Source organism: Choloepus didactylus, chromosome 14 (genome assembly GCF_015220235.1).
Source record: "Choloepus didactylus isolate mChoDid1 chromosome 14, mChoDid1.pri, whole genome shotgun sequence".
In the NCBI taxonomy this organism is placed as follows: domain Eukaryota; kingdom Metazoa; phylum Chordata; class Mammalia; order Pilosa; family Megalonychidae; genus Choloepus; species Choloepus didactylus.
The window spans coordinates 50,413,115-50,433,309 of record NC_051320.1 but is presented as its reverse complement, the minus strand read 5'-3'; the positions used below and the strand labels follow the sequence as shown (position 1 = coordinate 50,433,309).

Genomic DNA, 20,195 nt, shown 5'->3' with positions numbered 1-20,195 from the left:
AATTTGTGACAAGAACTACATAAAGGTAGGGGGGAAGAAGAGTAAAAGAACACAGTTTGCGTATACTATTGAAATGAAGTTGTTATCAAAGCAAACAACATTGTTACAGATTTAGGATGTTAAATTCAAGCCCCATGGTAACTACAAAGAAAATATCAGAGAATATGCAAGCTCATAGAGACAGACATTAGAGTACAGATTGCCAGGAGAGAGAGGCAGGGAGAATGGGGAGTTAATGCATAATGGGTGCAGGGTTTCTACTGGGAGAGCTGGGAAAATTTTAGTAATGGAAGGTGGTGAGGGTACTGTAATACTGTGAATGTGATTAATCCTACCTAATGGAATGCTTTGGAGTGACTGAGATGGGAAAGTTTTATGTTGTATATATGTTTCCACAACTAGAAAAAGAAAGAAAGAACAACTAAAGAGACAATGACAACTGACAATACATGATCCTGGATGTGATCTAGTAAGAGAGTAAAAGCTCAAAGGGACATTATTGGGGCATATGAAAAAACTGGAATACAGACTGTAAGCTTTATATTGATGTTAAATTGCTTGAACATGATAACTGTATTTAAGGTGATTACATAAGTGAGTATCTTTGTTCTTAGGAAATGGCAGTGTTAAATGTTCAAGGAGTATGATATATACAACCTACAATCAAATGTTCAGAAAACGGATTGATAAACACACAGATAGCTGGATGAACAGACTAATAACAGAAAATGTGGCAAGTTAAAATTGATGGTTCTGGGTGTGGGGGTAGGTAGGGGTATGTTGGAGGTCTCTGTATGGGGTTTTAATAACTGTCCTATAAAGTATTTAAAAATAAAAAGCTGAAAAAACAAGAATCTTTTGTTTTTATCCCATACTATTACTACTATCACCACTCCTCCTCCCCCTGCTACTAGTTAGACTAATATAATCCAAGTGCCTATAAATCCTGTGCCCTTTCCATATTGCCTCCCATCCTGACACAAGGGAGAAAGTTTTGTACTATCTCAAAAGAGCAAATTTTGGTCCTTAAGATTTTTTCCCTCTCAATTAACATAATATTAAAGTATTTTAGAAAATATGTAAAGACAGAAAATAACACTGACTAAAATCACCTAACATTCAACTACCCAGAGATAATGATTGTTCATATCTCTCCAGACTTTTCCCTACACACATGTGTATACATTCCACACCAAAAATGAAGTTTGGAAACTGCTCTAAATTGTATCTCTTCAAAACAAAATCCCTTACTCTAGGCTTTTTTCTCTGATTTCTTTTACCTTGACATTAACAAGGAAGCAAGGAAATCAATTTTGGCAGGAGGCACATAAAAACCCTAACCACCAAACGACATGATAACAAGGTCACTACACATCTTTCCTCCTTTTGGGCCAAGTCAGGGGAACTGTAGGATGCAATGAGAAAATCCCAAGGTTAGGCAAGCTACAACTCAACTTCCCATGCCCTTTATACACTGCAGACGCTCTAATGTTCATTACAGAAAACACGTGCACAATCTCTTCCAGTGCACAGCCCCATGGAGTTCACTGCTAAGAGAAGCAAAGAGAGGAACTTCTAAAGTGTCTTAATACTAAGCAACAAGATAAAATTCTAAGTGGAAACAATGATAAGTTTAGAACAAAATGGTTCTCTCACCTTTTTATTACTAGTGGGCATAATCAGACAGACAAGCAACCTAGATATTAATTAGGACCTCATATACAATTACATGTCTGCAACCCCAAAGAAAGGAATGATTCAAGTATGAGAATGGTTTTTAAGTAGTTGTAGAGGAGAAGAAAATGAAAAAAACGCTAAAGAAATCAATAAATCTTCAAAGGGTTAAAATGAAAGGAGTTCAGTTTTTAAAAGGAGACACATGAAATATGGAGGAACAACCAAAAGACAGATGTAAAAGAGTGGCAGTCTTGCAAGTTCTAAGACAACCAAAGATTTAAAGGACTAAGTGCTAAAGATGAGATGGAAGCAGATAAGAATAGAAAAAAAGAATATGCACAGTTGAGAAAATAATCAGGAAATTGAAGTACCAAGTGTACAAAAAAAAGGCTTATTTTGAAAGGGAAAAAGGGTGAACTCTAAGGAAACAACTTAATGTCAATTCATTGAATAAATTATTTCACAGGTGTAACTACTAACAACAAACATGATACTAATAAGAATAAAACATACCATAAGTAGAGGAGCAAATAGCTTGTAAAGAAGGGAAAGGCGTTCAAATGAAAAATGGGTAGAAGTATAACCATGACAGTTTCCACCAGTTCATACTAATCTATACCTCTGTATTCATTCCATAACTTAAAACTAGAGTTTGAAAACAGCAACCAAAGCAAGAAAAGTTGACTAATCACTAGACTAGCCTGGGATTATACAAACATGCTGACTATTAACTAAAATTTTATTGGTGTTTCCATTAGAGCTATAGGGTATTAGAAAGAAAAAAAAAACATTTAGGCATTAGGGAGGGGAAAGTCAAGAGCCTGAATTATCAAAAACTATACTTTTAACTACAAACCAACAAACATCTGTCCACCCTTTTACTGTATCATAGAAATTATGCAAATTCCCAAAGCACAGAACAAATCTAAAGCAGGTATATTAATACTGTCCTAATGGTCCTTTTATTAAGATCAAACATTAATTACCTTTACATATGGATTACTCTGAAGCAGAAATGTAGGAACTTGCAGTGTAAGGTATTCATTTTCCATCCAGTTTAACATAAACGCAACACACTCCTCAGCTATAACTTGACGAAGAGGAATATCTAAAAGCAAAGAAGAAAGTAGCTAGTACTACTACTACAACATTAAAATGAGAATAGGGCAAATATCTGCAAAAATATCAGCTGAATAAATTAAAAACAATAGCTATGGATGGAAAAATAGAAAACCATTGTTCTAGTTTGCTAATGCTGTCAGAATGCAAAACACCAGAGATGGATCGGCTTTTATAAAGGGGGTTTATTTGGTTACAAAGTTACAGTCTTAAGGCCATAAAGTGTCCAAGGTAATACATCAACAATCAGGTACTTTCACCAGAGGATGGCCAATTGTGTCCGGAAAACCTCTGTTAGCTGGGAAGGCACGTGGCTGGTGTCTGCTCCAAAGTTCTGGTTTCAAAATGGCTTTCTCCCAGGACATTCCTCTCCAGGCCTTAGCTCCTCTTCAAAATGTCACTCTCAATTACTCTTGGCAGGTTTGTCCTTTCTTAGCTTCCCCAGAGCAAGTGTCTGCTTTCAACAGCCATCTTCAAACTGTCTCTCATCTGCAGCTCCTCCCTTAGCTCTCTGTGCATTCTTCAATGTGTCCCTCTTGGCTGTAGCAAGCTTGCTCCTTCTGTCTGAGGTTATATAGTGCTCCAGTAAACTAATCAAGGCCCATGCTGAATGGGGGGGGGCACACTTCCATATGGAAATTATCCAATCAGAGTTATCACCCACATTTGGGTGGGTCACATCTCCGTGGAAACACTCAAAGAATTACAATCTAATCAACACTAACACCTCTGCATTGCCTACAATTGGGTGGGGCACATCTCCATGGAAACAACCCAATCCAAATGTTCCAACTTAATCAACACCAATATGTCTGCCCTCACAAAGCATCAAAGAACATGGCATTTTCTGGGGGACATAATATATACAAACTGGTACAACCATTAACTTCGTACACTTTTCTCTAGAAAGTTTAAGGTTTCCCAACAATAGACAAATGTAGTACCCACTATTAATCAACAAAATTAAAATACTAAGAACCCGCTAGGTGTGCAGGACTCCCCTGGGCAGTGTGAAAGTCTAAGAATTATTCCCCATCCTCCAGAAGTTTACAACTCAAATGATAAGAGAATAATCATACAAACTAAACAAACACAAAGTGGTATGGTACAGAAAGATGGCGGAGTGGGTGAGGCGGAGTGGACTTCACTTCAATGAAAGAAACCAGAGAGGGGCCGGAGGATACCCGGGAAGGTGGATTTTGGGCTGTAACTGTTCATAGATGGAACCCTACGGTACATGGTAGGGAAAGACAAAAATGCAGACAGGTGGCACCTCAAGGGACAGAGTAAGTTTGTTCAGGCCAGGACCACCTAACAGCCAGCAGCAACAACATGAGCAGCAGCTCTCCACTCCAGAGCTGCACAGGGACCACATTGCAGCCCCAGGAGAGGCAGTCCCCAGTGCACACAGAGAACTGGTGCCCTGACTGGTTCTCAATCCAGTTTGGACTCCCTGACCACATAGGAGAAGTTCAGCGAAGACCAGCTTGAGAGTAAATGGGTGGCTCAAAGTGTCACCTGCTGGAAGACTGGGAAACTGCACTCCAGCAAGCTATAGCTCTGCCAAATTATTTATAAATACTTAAATAATCCTGCATTTCCCAAAACATTCTTATCAAGACAAGTAAATGCCCCAAAGCCAACAGAAAATAATAAAGCACTTGAACAATCTATAAGACATGGACAAGCCAAACAAAAAGCAAGAAGAGTCACAAAATTTGGAGCAATTAATTTAAAAAGTACAAACAAATCTCCAAAACAACTTCAAAGAGATGGATGAAGACATTAAGGACATCAAGAAGACTCTAGAAGAGCATAAAGAAAAATTTGAAAGAGTAAATAAAAAAAAAACAGATCTTATGGAAATAAAAGACACTTGATCAAATTAAAAATACACTAGAGACAATAACAGCTAAAAGAGGCAAAAGAAAGGATAAATAAATGTGAGGACACAACAATTGAATGTGAGCACACAAAAGAACAAATGCTGAAAAAATATGAAAAATTTGAAATGGATCTCAGGGAAATGATGGACAACAAAAAGCAAATAAATATAAGAATCATTGGTGTCCCAGAAGAAGAGAAGAGTAAAGGGCCAGGAAGAGTGTTTCAAGTCATAGTTGGGGAAAACTTCCCAACCCTTCTAAAACAGCATAAATATACAAATCAAAGATGTCCAACAAACTGCAAATAGAATAAATCCAAATAAACCCACTCTGAGACATAAAATGATCAGATTTTCAAATGCTGAAGAAAAGGACAAAGTTCTGAAAGCAGTAAGAGAGAAGCAATTCACCACATTTAAGGAAAAACAACATAAGACTAAGTACTGACTACTCAGCGGGCACCATGGAGGCAAGGCAGTGGTATTTAAGATTCTGAAAGAGAAAAACTGCCAGCCAAGAATTCTTTATCCAGTAAAGCTCTCCTTCAAAATTGAAGGAGAGCTAAAAATTTTCATGGACAAAAAAATGCTGAGAGTATTTGTTAACAAGAGACCTGCCCTGCAAGAAATACTAAAGGGAGATCTACTGACTGACAAATAAAAAAGGAAAAGAGAACAAGGTCTGCAGAAGGACACAGAATTGAAGAGTACTAGTAAGTGTGATGGTTGGGTTCATGTGTCAACTTGGCCAGGTGACCCAGCTGTCTGGTCAAGCAAACACTGGCCTAACAATTGCTGTGAGGACGTTTGAGGCTGGTTAGTAAACCAACAGGCTGGTTTATTAAATCATCAGTCAATTGACTGCAGCTGTGACTGATGACTCACCAAAGGGCGTGCCTTCCACAATGAGAGAAAGCAATTGGCTGGATTTGATCCAATTAATCAGTTGAAGACTTATAAGCAAGACAGATAGAGGACCTTCACTTCTTCTTTGGCTGCCCAGTGAAGCATTTCCTGAGGAGTTCGTCGAAGTTGCCAGTTCGTTTCCTGAGGAGTTCATCGAAAACATTCGTCGAAGATCAGAGTTCATTTCCTGAGGAGTTCATCGAAGTTGCCGGTTCGTTTCCTGAGGAGTTCATTGGACATCTTCCTTGGAGTTGACAGTTTGTTGACGGCTCTACAGAATTTGGACTCGTGCATACCCAGTTGCGTGAGTCACTTTTACAACTTGATAATCAGAGACACCTCTCATTGATTCTGTTTCCCTAGAGAACCCTAACTAATACAGTAAGGGTAACTTAAAGGAAAAAGAGAGGAAAAAAATAGACCTGACAACTAAAAACCAAAGGATAAGATGGCTGATTCAAGAACTCCCTTCACAGTAATAACTTTGAATGTGAATGGATTAAACTCTCCAATTAAAAGATACAAACTGGTAGAATGGAATAAAAGGATGACCCACCAATGCTGTTTACAAGAGACTTATTTAGACCCTGCAACACAAAGAGACTGAAAGTGACAGGATGGAAAAAACTATTCTACACAAGCTGCAGCCAAAAGAAAGCAGCAGTAGCTATACTAATATCAGACAAAATAGACTTTAAATGCAAAGATGTCATAAGAGACAAAGAAGGACACGATCTATTAATAAAAGAGACAATTCACTAAGAAGAAATAAAATCATAAATATTTATGCACCCTATCCAGAAGCTCCAATGAACACACAAACTTTGACTAAACTGCAGGGAGCAATAGACACATCTACAATAATAGTGGCAGACTTCAATACACCACTCTCTTCTATAAATACAACTAGACAGAGGACCAATAAGGAAACTGAGAACCCAAACAATACGATAAATGAACAAACTTAAAAGATATACATAGATCATTACATCTCAAAGTACCAGGATATACATTCTTCTCTATGCCCATGGAATGTTCTGCAGGACAGATCACATGCTGGGGCACAAAACAAGTCTCAAAAAATTTTAAAAAACTGAAATTATATGAAGCACATTCTCTGACCATAATGGAATGCAACTAGAAATCAATAACCACCAAAGAACCAGATCTTCCACTAATATATAGAGGTTAAAAACACACTTCTAAACAACCAGTGGATGAAAGAAGAAATTGCAAGAGAAATAGGTAAATGCCTAGAGATGAATGAAAATGAGAACACAACATATCAAAACCTATGGGATGCAGCAAAGGCGGTGCTGAGAGGGAAATTTATAGCTCTAAATGCATATATTAAAAAGCAAGAAAGAGCTAAAACCAAAGACCTAACTGAACTATTGAAGAGGCTAGAGAATGATTAGCAAACTAACCCTAAAGCAAGCAGAAGAAAAGAAATAAAGATTAAAGCAGAAATAAATGAGCCAGAGAACAAAACAAAACAAAAAACAAAAATAACAGAAAGAATAAATAAAACCAAAAGTTGGTTCTTTGAGAAGATCAACAAGATTGATAGTCCCTTAGCTAGACTGACAAAGTAAAGAGAAGACCCAAATAAACAAAATCAGAAACGAGAGTGGGACAATAACTATGGATCCTGAAGAAATAAAAAAAATCATAAATTGATACTATGAACAAGTGTACATCAGCAAACTAGACAACTTAGAGGAAATGCACAATTTCCTGGAAACACATGAACAACCAAGACTGACCCAAGAAAAAACAGAAGACCTTAACAAACTAATCACAAGCAAAGAGATCCAATCAATCCTCAAAAATCTACCTACAGTGAATGAGTAGAAAAATGGGGGCGGGGGGAAGGCACCCAGTGTTATTTTTTACTTTAACTGTTCTTTTTCACTTTAATTTTTATTCTTATTATTTTTGTGTGTGGTAATGAAAATGTTCAAAAATTAATTTTGGTGATGAATGCACAACTATATAATGGTAGTTTGAACAACTGAATATATGCTTTGTATGACAACAGGGTATGTGAATATATCTCAATAAAAATGAATTTTAAAAAAAAATCTACCCACAAATAAATGCCCAGGGCCAGATGGCTTCACAGCGGAATTTTTTTTTTAATCATTTAATTCTGTTGAGATATATTCACAAACCATAGAATCATCCACATTGTATAATGAATTGTTCACAGTACCATTATATAGTTGTGGAATCACTACCAGAATCAATTTTTGAACATTTTCATTATCAAACACAAACAAAAAATAGAATAAAAGTTAATGTAAAAAAGAACACCCAAAACATTCTCAATATGATAAAGTGCATATATAAAAACCCCATAGCCAGCATAGTACTCAATGGTGAGAGGCTGAAGGCCATCCCCCAAGATTGGGAAAGAGATAAGGATGCCCACGGTCACCTTGATTATTCAACATTATGCTAGAAGTTCTAACCAGAGAAATCCACCAAGAAAAAGAAATAAAAGGCATCCAAATTGGAAAGGAAGAAGTAAAACTCTCATTATTTGCAGGTGATATGATCTTACATTTCAAAAATCCTGAGAAATCGACAACAAAGCGACTTGAGCTAATGAACAAATTCAACAGAGTATCAGAATACAAGATTAATGCAGATAAGTCAGTAATGTTCCTACACATTAGTAAGGACCTAAATGAAGAGGCAGTAAAAAAAAAAAAAAAAAACAAATATCCATGTACAATACTAAGTAAAAAAATCAAGTACCTAGGAATAAACCTAACCAAAGACATAAAAGACCTCTACACAGAAAAAAAATTTTACTAAAAGAAATAAAAAATGACATAAATAGGTAGAAAGATATTCCATGCTCATGGACAGGAAGGCTAAACATCGTTAAGATGTCAATTCTACACAAACTGATCTACAGATTCAATGCAATTCAAATCAAAATTCCAACAACCTACTTTGCAGACTTGGAAAAGCTAGTTATCAAATTTATTTGGACGGGAAAAGGCCTCGAATTGCCAAAAACATTTTTAAAAAGAACAACAAAGTGGGAGGACTTACACTTCCAGACTTTGAAGCTTACTATGAAGCCACAGTGCTCAAAACAGCATGGTAGTGGCACAAAGATAGACATATTGGTCAATGGAATCAAATTAAGAGTTCAGAAATAGATCCCCAAATCTATGGTTGACTGATTTTTGATGAGGCCTCAAAATCCACAGAACTGGGACAGAACAGTCGCTTCAACAAATGGGGCTGGGAGAACTGGATATTCATAACCAAAAGAATGAAAGAGACCCCTACCTCACACTCGATACAAAAGTTAATTCAAAGTGGATGAAAGACCTCAATATAAGAGACAGTAGCACAAACTCTTAGAAGATAATATGGGAAACATCTTCAAGATCTAGTAGTAGGAGGTACCTTCTTAGCCCGTATACCCAAAGCATAAGCAAAAAAAAGAAAAAAGCAGATAAACGGGAACTCCTCAAAATCAAAAGTCTCTGTGCCTCAAAAGACTTTTTCAAAAAGGTGAAGAGACAACCAACTCAATGGGAGAAAATATTTGGAAATCATATATCTGATAAGAGACTGATATCCTGCATATATAAAGAAATTCTACAATTCAACAAAAATAGTACAAACGGCCCAACTATAAAATGGGCAAAAGATATGAAATGGCATTTTTCCAAAGAGGAAATACAAATGGCTACAAAACATGAAAAAATGTTCATCTTCACTAGCTATTAGGGAAATGCAAATCAAAACCATAATGAGATACCATCTCACACCAATAAGAATGACCACCATTAAACAAACAGGCAACACTAAATACTGGAGAGTATGTGAAGAAATTGGAACTCTTATTCATTGCTGGTAGGAATGTATAATGGTACAGCAGCTGTGGAAGAGTTTGGTGGTTTCTCAGGAAATTAAATATCAAATTACCCTATGATCTGGCAATCCCACTTCTCAGTATGTACCCAGAAGATCTGAAAGCAGTGACACGAAGAGACATTTGCAAACTGATATCCATAAAAGCATTGTTCACAACTGCCAAGAGATGGAAACAATCCAAGTGTCCTTCAGCAGACGACTGGATGAACAAAATGTGGTATATGCACATGATGGAATACTATGCATCAAGAGGGAACAAGGTTCTGAAACATATGGCAACATGGATGAACCTCGAAGACATAATGCTGAGTGAAATAAGTCAGACACAAAAGGAGAGATAATTGTATGTTACCGCTACTATGAACTCCCTGAACAATATAAAATCAATGTCTTATAACATAGAATATTTGGGGACCTAGTGATAGACAGAGGCTAGTGAAGGAGGAATAATTATCTAATATGTTCAGATATATTAATGAGGATGAATTGAAAGGTATGGGAATGGATAGCGGTGATGATTGCTTGCTAATGGGATTATAAGAGCTGTAATGAAGGCAAATAGAATTTAAAGGGGCTGTTTAAAGGTATATATCCCACTATATATACCTTTAAATATATCAGCACTACAAATAGAGACATGATAAAATTTCTAAGATGTGACACTGGTACAGAGAGTTGACAACAGAATGGTAAACAGGAATAATCTACCTGTTGTGTACTAGGGACTATAATTAATAGGAATACCTTACTAGGACCACACAAATAGTAGGAACAAATAATTAAGGGCTGAAAAGAGCTATGGGGTGTTTAAGGAAAAAAAATCACAAACTGGTATGGTACAAACTTTTAGCACACTTAGAACACAAAAAAGGGTAAACTATATAATTAAATTATACTAAATCTGGATTAGCATTTATATTTTTATAGTTTTTTTCTGATTAAATGTAAGTCATTAGACAAACCATTCATTCAGATACTTATTGTAGCAAAAACAATTTAAAATTAAAGAGTAACAAGAAAAAAAAAATCACCCCAAGTTGTTCTGAATAGTATCACCTTCCAAATAACTTTTGAATTTTTGTAGTCAAAATATATAATATTCAGGTTTCAATGTACTTCAAGAAAAGAAAGAAGAAAATATGATGAACCCTAAATAATAATGTTAAGACTTAAAATGAGGTGAGCTATTAAAATCCTCCTTTTCTTGAGAATCTGTATTTTTCAGCCATTCTAAAAAGACTGTGCCTTTGGCTATTTATCTATAGTTCACATTATTCCAAAAAAAAAGAATTTGAGGTGACAAAAAAGATGTGTAGGAACAGAGCAAAACAAAATACAAATACACTGTCTTTGCCTAATTTTCTTAAAGAGGAATGAACACAGAAATGAAATTAGTACCCCAAATGCTTGCATGCCATTGAATTATAGCAATTTTGCCAAACGGGGGCCACAAAGCATATGGCTCCAAGCCCTCCTTTTATTCACTGTGCACTCACCATTAATAATACTGGCTTCAACACAACAAATAAATTCATTAACCTCCCACTCACAAGGGACATGACTCCCAGGGGAATGAATCTCCCTGGTGATGTGGGACGTGACTCCCAGGAATGAGCCTGGCCCTGGCAGCAAGGGATTGAAAATGCCTACTTGACTAACAGCATGAAAAAGAAAGGTAACAAACTGAGGTAACAGTGGCTGAGAGATCCCAAATAGAGTAGAGAGGCTATCCTGGGGGTTTCTCTTACGTAACCTCCAGCTAGACATCCCAAATGGCAACAGTATCCCATGCCCTTACCAAAAGTAGTCCCCAAATACCTAAGTCCCTACTGAGATTCTATAAAATTCACCCACTAAGTTTTATCACTCAGAAACTTAAATCCAACAGTGTTCCTATGCCAAACAAGTCCTAAAACTGAGAGGCAACAGTCTCTTTAAGAACAATTAGATGCAGCCCCCTTCCACATATTGTCGATACCCCCTTTCAATATGAACATGTTAGGGTGCTCACTGCCTAGACACCTCTAAAGATGGAGAAAGAAATTAAGTGAGAGGAAGGGGTAGCAATAAACAAGATAAGATTTAACAAAGGTCTATGAATACTGAAACTTCATATAAACATATACATATTTTTAGCTCCTAGGTTGTTAGAATAGCTGGAAGGAGGTAAATGACATGATAGAACTGTAACCTATAACATTCTTTGAAATTTACTCTATGGCTACTTGTTGAATTGTGCTTTGAAAGTCTTCACCTTTCTGTATATACCCTATATTTCATAATAAGGAAAGTACTGAAACTGTGAAACTGTAATACACAACAATTTTTGGAATTATCTATATAACTGCTTGTTGAGCTGTACTTTGAAAGTCAACACCTTTCAACATGTATGTTAAATTTTATAATAATGGAAATAGCTGAAGTTGTGGAACCATGACCCATGATATTCTTTGAAATTTGCTCTTTAAATACTTGTTAAATTATACTTCGAAAGTTATCACTGTTAAGTAAATTTGTTAAAGTTCACAACTTTAAAAATGCATTAAAAAATAAGAATAATATTGGCATGCTATAGCAGTGATTCTTCAAGGATTCCAACATGAACTCAACCCCACTAAGGATCACTACTTTAAGACTTCTAACAATCAGAATAAAGAGAGAGACACAATCACAGTTACAACATTTCTAATGTGCACGGGGAAAAGAAACAAGTTGCTTAGAAGAATAATTGTTTCTAATACTAATACCAGAAAGAAATTTTTTTCTGTGTGTTCCTATAGAGAAGAAACCATGCAATTTGTGAGTGAGGACAGTCAGCATCAATACAATAAAACAATGATGTATGGTATAGTACTTCTCTCAGTAAAGGCCAATGTCATTATGTGAAAATATAATTCAGTGAAAGAAAATATAAGCAATGAGTGTAACAGAATATGGTCAAGCAATGCAGGTTGTGCCAGTTTGAATGTATTATGTCCTCCCAAATGTCATTATCTTTGATGTAATCTTGTGAGGGCAGACCTATCAGTGTTAATTAGATTGTAATTCTTTGAGTGTTTCCATGGAGATGTGCCCCACCCAACTGTGGGTGATGACTCTGATTGGATAATTTCCATGGAGGTGTTACCCCACCCATTCAGCATGGTCCAAATTAAATCACTGGAGCCACATAAATGAGCTGACAAACAGAAGGAACTCAGTGCAGCTGAGAGTGACATTTTGAAGAGGGGCTACAGCCAAGAGGGACACTTTGAAGAATGCACAGAAGCTGAGAGAGGAGCTGCAGATGACACACAGTTTGAAGACAGCTGTTGAAAGCAGACTTTTGCTCCGGAGAAGCTAAGAGAGGACAAACACCCCAAGAGCAACTAAGAGTGACATTTTTGAGGAACTGCAGCCAAGAGAGGAACATCCTGGGAGAAAACCATTTTGAAACCAAGAACTTTGGAGCAGACGCCAGTCACGTGCCTTCCCAGCTAACAGAGGTTTTCCAGACACCATTGGCCATTCTCCAGTGAAGGTACCCAATTGCTGATGTGTTACCTTGGACACTTTATGGCCTTAAGACTGTAACTGCGTAACCAAATAAACTCCCTTTATAAAAGCCAATCTATTTCTGGTGTTTTGCATTCCGGCAGCATTAGCAAACTAGAACACAGGTCTCTGAGGATCTTGCTTAATCCAATGGAATACAAAGACACAATATCCTTTAAGAAATTCTCCATAAATAGTTTATGTTGCTCAACTTTATAAAGAACTTAAGAGGCAATGATGTGGAGATCAAACTTCCCTTTAAGCATGGGCAAATATTTATTATCAATTAAGTACAGAGTTATATGCTTTAATGGGCAACTAGAGTAAGCCTAACATTTTTTTGCTGAAATTTCGGGACAAAACAAGGATATGCATCTCAATAGAAAACCACCTAAAAGGGAAATGAGGAATTATAGCTAAGGGAATACCAAGCGGCAAGGGTCATTTTGGATCTTTTCTAATAAATAGAAAAACAGTTAAGGCATCCCAATTATGTACTATGGAGCATTACCTCTATAATTTTAACTTACAAATTTAAAAAAAAATCAGGTGTACCCAGGTGTATCATAAGGTAACTATAGCAAAGCATCTAAAGAACAATGGGTTACAAACTCTGCAATTTTCTGGTATACATGGGAAGATATGAAAGAACTTGCCATATGGGGTTATTAGCACAAAGGTATTAAAAGTTGGTGAACTCTCTGAAAAGATATGTCTGGTTTTAAAATAATTACTCTGTAGCCCTTATTTCTATTACAACTGAAAGGCTGGAGCTACTGTCAGTTAAGATCAATTCCTGTTCCTGATAATAAAGCCAGATCAACCCTTTGTTAGGGTTCTCTAGGGAAACAGAAGCAACAAGAGATAATCTGCAAATATAAGATTTTATAAAAGTATGTCACAACAACTGTGGGGATACACGAGTCCAAACTCCATAGGGCAGGCAGCAAACTGACAACTCCAATGAAGGTGTTTGATGAACTCCTCAGGAGAGGCTTTCTAGCTGAAGAACAAGTGAAGGTTTTCTCTCCCTTAAAAGTCTTCAACTGATTGGATTAAATCCAGCTGACTGAAGTCTCATACATCTCATTGATATAATCAGCCACAGATGCAGTCAACTGACTGATGATTTAATAACCCAGCTTTCTGGTTTATAAACCAGCCACAAATGACTGTGCAGTAACAGTTAGAGCAGTGCTTGCTTAACCAGACACCTGGACACCATCACATGTCCAAGCTGACACGTGAACGTAACCATCACAGTCCACCCCTTGTCAACCTGGCAGTTACACACATCACCTTAAACCATACTAATCTCTAAACAGAGTTCAATAACAGACATATATTTTGCCTAACAATACTCTACTGTCCTGCATACAACCGGAAATGCACTAGATCTCTCCAGAATAGGGTGCAAGTCCTTGGATAACATTAACTTTTAAATTTGATTTCCTATAACTTAAATATTGCAAAATGAATAATACACCTTATGTCATTTGAAAAGGGGTAAGATAGAGAAGAAAATAAAGATATTTGCTTTAGTACAAATACAAACATACTCATAACAAAATAAGGAGGAAATAATCATGCCATCATAGTCCTTCTTTCTGTAACTGGTCATGTGTTCATAGTTCATATTTATCACTACCTTCTTCCACTACCGATTTCATGTTCCCTTTACCCTCAGCAAGCACTTCAGCTGGCCGTGGTTCTTTGCCTGGTAGGGTGACCCAAACCTTTATAACTGAAGTTTCTTGGCCACTGGTAGTCCTGCCTATGTAATCAACCTGCCACCAGGTAGCAGGCTGAACTCCTCGGGGAATGGTGCCATATCGGGGACTGAATGTGAGTCTCTGTTGCTGGCAGATTGGGCACACAGATTGGGCTGTGGCCAGGTGTTCTAGTTTGCTAATGCTGCAGAATGCAAAACACCAGAGACGGATTGGCTTTTATAAAAAGGGGGTTTATTTGGCTACACAGTTACAGTCTTAAGGCCATCAAGTATCCAAGGTAACACATCAACAATCGGGTACCTTCAATGGAGGATGGCAAATGGCATCCGGAAAACCTCTGTTAGCTGGGAAGGCACGTGGCTGGCGTCTGCTCCAAAGTTCTGGTTTCAAAATGGCTTTCTCCCAGGACGTTCCACTCTAGGCTGCAGTTCCTCAAAATGTCACTCTTAGTTGGACTTGGGATATTTGTCCTCTCTCAGCTTCTCCAGAGCAAGAGTGCTTTCAACGGCCGTCTTCAAACTTTCTCTCATCTGCAGCTCCTGTGCTTTCTTCAAAGTGTCCCTCTTGGCTGTAGCTCCTCTTCAAAATATCACTCACAGCTGCAATGAGTTCCTTCTGTTTGAGTCAGCTCATTTATATGGCTCCACTGATCAAGGCCCACCCTGAATGGGTGGGGCCATGCCTCCATGGGAATATCTCATCAGAGTCATCACCCACAGCTGGGCGGCGCGCATTTCCATGCAAATCTAATCAGCACCAAAATGTCTGCCCCACAAGACTGCATCAAAGAATATGGCTTTTTCTGGGGGACATAATACATTCAAACCAGCACACCAGGTCAGCCTTGGTGAGTGGAAGTCCATGTTGCTGATACATAATCTTCACCCCTACTACCATGGCCACTTTGTTCATGAGGCCACTGGGCAATGGCAGGAGTAGATGGGGAAAGAGGCTGACTGGTATCCGCCGAACAGATAATCTTATCCACTTGATTATTAAATCTTCCTCTGCTGAAGTCACCCTCTGGTGAGCATTCACATGGGACACAAATCTCTTCATGTTTTTTGCCCACTCAGAGAGGTATATCCACATATCTCTTCCCAGACGTCTTTGTCACCAGTTTTCTAATCATGTTTCTTCCAAGTTCTTGACCATTGTGCCAAACCATTAGCAACAGCCCATGAATCAGTATACAAATGTACCTCTGGTCAGTTCTCCTTCCAAGCAAAATGAACGAGGTACACTGCTCGAAGTTCTGCCCACTGGGAGGATTTCCCCTCACCACTGTCCTTCAGGGACATCCCAGAAGAGTTGCAGTGCTGCAGCTGTCCACTTTTGGGTGGCACCTGCATATCATGCAGAACCATCTGTAAATCAGGCCTGAGTTTTCTCTTCCTCAGTCAACTGATCGTAAGGAACTCCCCAAGAGGCCATAGCTGTGGGATGGGAAAGAGAAGGTAAGGTGGAAGGAGTGGGGACCACGGGCATTTGGGCCACTTCCTCATATAACTTACTTGTGCCTTCAGGACCCGCTCAAGCCCTACCTAGTATATACCATTTCCATTTTATGATGGAGTGCTGCCGTGCACACCCAACTTTATGGCTTGGCGGGTTGGACAACACCCAGCTCATGAAAGGTAACTCAGGTCTCATGTTGGTGACCCATGGTTAAGTGTTCTGTCTCTACAAAGGCCCAATAGCCAGCCAAAAGCTGTTTCTCAAAAGGAAAGTAGTTATCTGCAGAGGATAGTATGGCTTTACTCCAAAATTCTAAAGGCCTGCGTTGTGATTCTCCTACAGGAACCTGCCAAAGGCTCCAAACAGCATCCTTTTTGCCACTGACATTTCCAGCACCATTGGATCAGCTGGATCATATGATCCAAGAGGCAGAGCAGCTTGCACAGCAGCCTGGACCTGTCACAGAGCCTCTTCTTGTTCTGGACCCCACTCAAAACTAGAAGCTTTTCTGGCCACTCCAAAATCCAAAGAGGCCAACAAGGCACTGTGCCTCTTTTCTGGTTGTAGGAGGGGCCAGATGCAACAGCTAATCCTTCACCTTTGAAGGGATATCTCGATATGCCCCATAGCACTGGATGCCTAGAAATTTTACTGAGGTGAAAGGCCCCTGCATTTTTGTTGGATTTATCTCCCATCCTCTGATATGCAAATTTCTTAACAACAAATCTAGAGTACTTGCTATTTGCTCACTAAGTCCAATCAACATATCATCAGTATAATGGATCAGTGTGATGTCTTTTGGGAGGGAGAAACGATCAAGATGCCTGCAGACAATATTATGACATAGGGCTGGAGAGCTGATACACCCCCGAGGTAGCACAGTGAAGGTATACTGCTGGCCCTGACAGCTGAACGCAAACTGTTTCTGGTGGTCCTTATTAACAGTTATTGAGAAAAAAGCATTTGCCAGATCAATAGCTGCATACCAGGTTACCAGGGGATGTGTTGATTTGCTCAAGCAATGATACCACATCTGGAACAGCAGCTGCAATTGGAGTCACCACCTGGTTAAGCTCACGATAATCCACTGTCATCCTCCAAGATCCATCTGTTTTCTGCACAGGCCAAATTGGAGAGTTGAATGGGGATGTGGTGGGAATCACCACCCCTGCATCCTTCAAGTCCTTAAGAGTGGCATTAATCTCTGCAATATCTCCAGGAATCCAGTATTGCTCCTGGCTTACTATTTTGCTAGCCAGGGGCAGTTCTACTGGCTTCCACTTGGCCTTTCCTACCATAATATCCCTCACTCCATGAGTCAAGGAACAAATGTGGGGATTCTGCCAGTTGTTGAGTATTTCTATTCCAATTATGCATTCCGGAACTGAGGAAATACCACAGAGGGGGTCAGTAGACCAACTGGACCCACTGTGAGACGGACCTGAACTAAAACTCCATCAATCACCTGACCTCCATAAGCCCCTACTCTGACTGCTGGACCAGAGTGATGTTTTGGGTCTCGGGGAATTAATGTCACTTCTGAGCCAGTGTCTAATAATCCTCAAAATACAGGATCATTTCATTTTCCCCAATGTATAGTTACTCTGATAAAAGGCCATAGGTCCCCTTGGGAAAGGCTGTGAGGAAGACTAACAGTATAAATTTTGGGCAGTGTAACATGGTCCTTCCCCAAGGGTACCTGTCCTTCCCCTCATTCAAGGGGCTATGGGTCTGTAAACTATATCAAGTCTGGGAATTGATTAAAGGGCCGTGACTCTCTGTTTTTGTAATTCAAGTTAGACTTTTGTTCACTTGACCTAGAATTCTTCTGCTTATACAGCTCAAACAAGAATTCAGTAGGCTGCCCATCCATTTTACTTCTAGGTATTCCATGATCTACTAGCCCACGCCATAAGTCTAGGCTTATTATTTTGATTGCTGCTTTGAGCCTGCTGTCCATTATGGTAGCCACTCCCACCCTGCTTTGGTGGTTAACTGTTGCCACATGGCTTCTGCCAACTCAGGATCTGATTATCCCCAATGTGTTTAAGGATTCCAGCTCAATGACAGCAGTTCCCACAGTAATATCTGACCTACAGAGAAGGGCAACTACAGAACTCTTCAGGGATGATGGAGCTAGTCTCACAAATTTATTCCTCACAGTCCTGGTAAAAGGTGGGTCCTCTGGACATTCCAGGGGTGTGAGCAGGTTTTCCATGATAAATCCACTCTAACATTCCAATCTCTCTAAGCCTTTGTACCCCCTCCTCTACATTATACCAGGGCAGTTCTGGCATTTTGACTTCAGGTAATGTCAGCCACCTTTTGATCCAAGTTTCAGCCAACCAAACTGTTAATGCCCTTTCTAAGCCCTTGAGCTACAACATGAAAGCAGAATCTCTGCTTAGTGGGCCCATATCAATAAATTAAGCCTGATCCAACTTTATACTCCTGCCACCCTTTCCAACACCTTCAGTATCCATTCCCACACATATTCCCCTGATTTCTGTCTATATAAACTGGAAAACTCATGCAGTTCTTTTGGAATATAGCATACGCCCTTGTGGGTCATGCTTTGTACGTCACCCTTTGGAGCCCACTGGGACTTTAGTCTAGTTATAGGTCTTGAAGAAAAGAGCGGTGGTGAGGGTAAGTCATGAAAAGAATTAGAAGTGTCCCTCAAGCCAATCACCTCAGAACATTCCACTGCAGTTTCATCTCATGAGACAGGATTAATCTCTCCAGACAGAGGAATGAGGGCTGCTTACTCAGGGGATGTGATTACAGGTTTAGCAGGCACTGAAGGGTTAATCTCTTTAGGTGGAAGTTGGATGGCAGGCTCCTCAGGGCAGACTAGAGGTCCGGAAGCTGTTTCCTCAAAAAAGGCTGGAGGATGGGCATCTGTCTCCTCGGGGCAGACCACTACAGGTATATCTAGCAAAGACACAGCAGGATCCAGGGTTCCAATGTCCTCGCTGCCATTATTATCAATCCATATTCCCCCATCCAAAACTCAGGATCCCATTCTTTTCCAATCAATGCCTTTACTTTAACAGAAGACGCCCTGTGAGGTTGTGATTTTAATAAATCTGCTACTCATACAATGAGACTCTGGGTCTGGTTTTAGAAATCTCAAGTCTGCGGTCACAGGAAATAAGGTTTTCTTTCAGAGCACACACAGAAACCTTTACATCTGTCATATGGCTTTTAAGTTTCAAAGTTGAAGCCTTTAGCGCATCCTTTTCTCTTGTAACTTTAGCCAGAGTATCTAAGAGCAATCAGCCAGCACCATTATACCTCTTAACTCCACAAAACTCTGTTAAGGTGTCAAAAACACTGTCACCCAGAGCCTTGCTTCATACAAGAGTATGATTAGGAGACTCACAAGGTGATATTTTGTGTAGCTCCATTGCCAACTCACGCCATGGACTGTCAGTGCCATCTTGATTACTGGAAATGGAATCATTAATACTTTTGAATCTAATAAGAATAAAAAAATAATTGTAAAAGCCCATTTTAAGATTCTGTTTCTAAAGAACCACTCCTGGCACCAAGCTGTATTAGTTAGGGTTCTCTAGGGAAACACAACCAACAAGAGATATCTGTAAATATAAGATTTTATAAAAGCATCTCATGCAACTGTGGGGATGCATGAGTAGAAATTCTGTAGGGCAGGATGCACAAGTCCAAATTCCATAGAGCAGGCAGCAAACTGGCAACTCCAATAAAGGTGTTCGATGAACTACTCAGGAGACACTCACTAGCCAAAGAAGTAGTGAAAGTTTTCTCTCTCTCCCTTAAAAGTCTTCAACTGATTGGATTAAATCCAGCTGTTTGAATTCTCTCATTGCGGAAGACATGCCCTTCATTGATATAATCAGTCACAGGTACAGTCAATTGACTGATGAATTAATAAACCAGCCTTCTGGTTATTAACCAGCCATAAATATCCTTGCAGTAACAGTAAGGGCAGTGCTTGC

General features: G+C 39.0%; 1 protein-coding gene across 7 annotated transcripts in view; it reads right to left on the bottom strand.

The window, feature by feature from the left end:
• INTS8 (integrator complex subunit 8) overlaps positions 1-20,195 on the bottom strand; it is a 110,861-nt gene that overhangs the window by 18,265 nt on the left and 72,401 nt on the right. For 6 of the 7 annotated variants that reach the window (XR_005211610.1, XR_005211609.1, XM_037802745.1 and 3 more), the window contains exon 16: positions 2,664-2,785. The exons of the other annotated variant lie outside the window; for it this stretch is intronic. Coding sequence is in view for 4 of the 6 variants with exons in the window: in XM_037802745.1 (XP_037658673.1) it covers positions 2,664-2,785 (122 nt within the window). In the remaining 2 variants the exon portion in view is untranslated. The remainder of the gene's footprint in view (positions 1-2,663; positions 2,786-20,195) is intronic. 7 annotated transcript variants of the gene reach the window in all.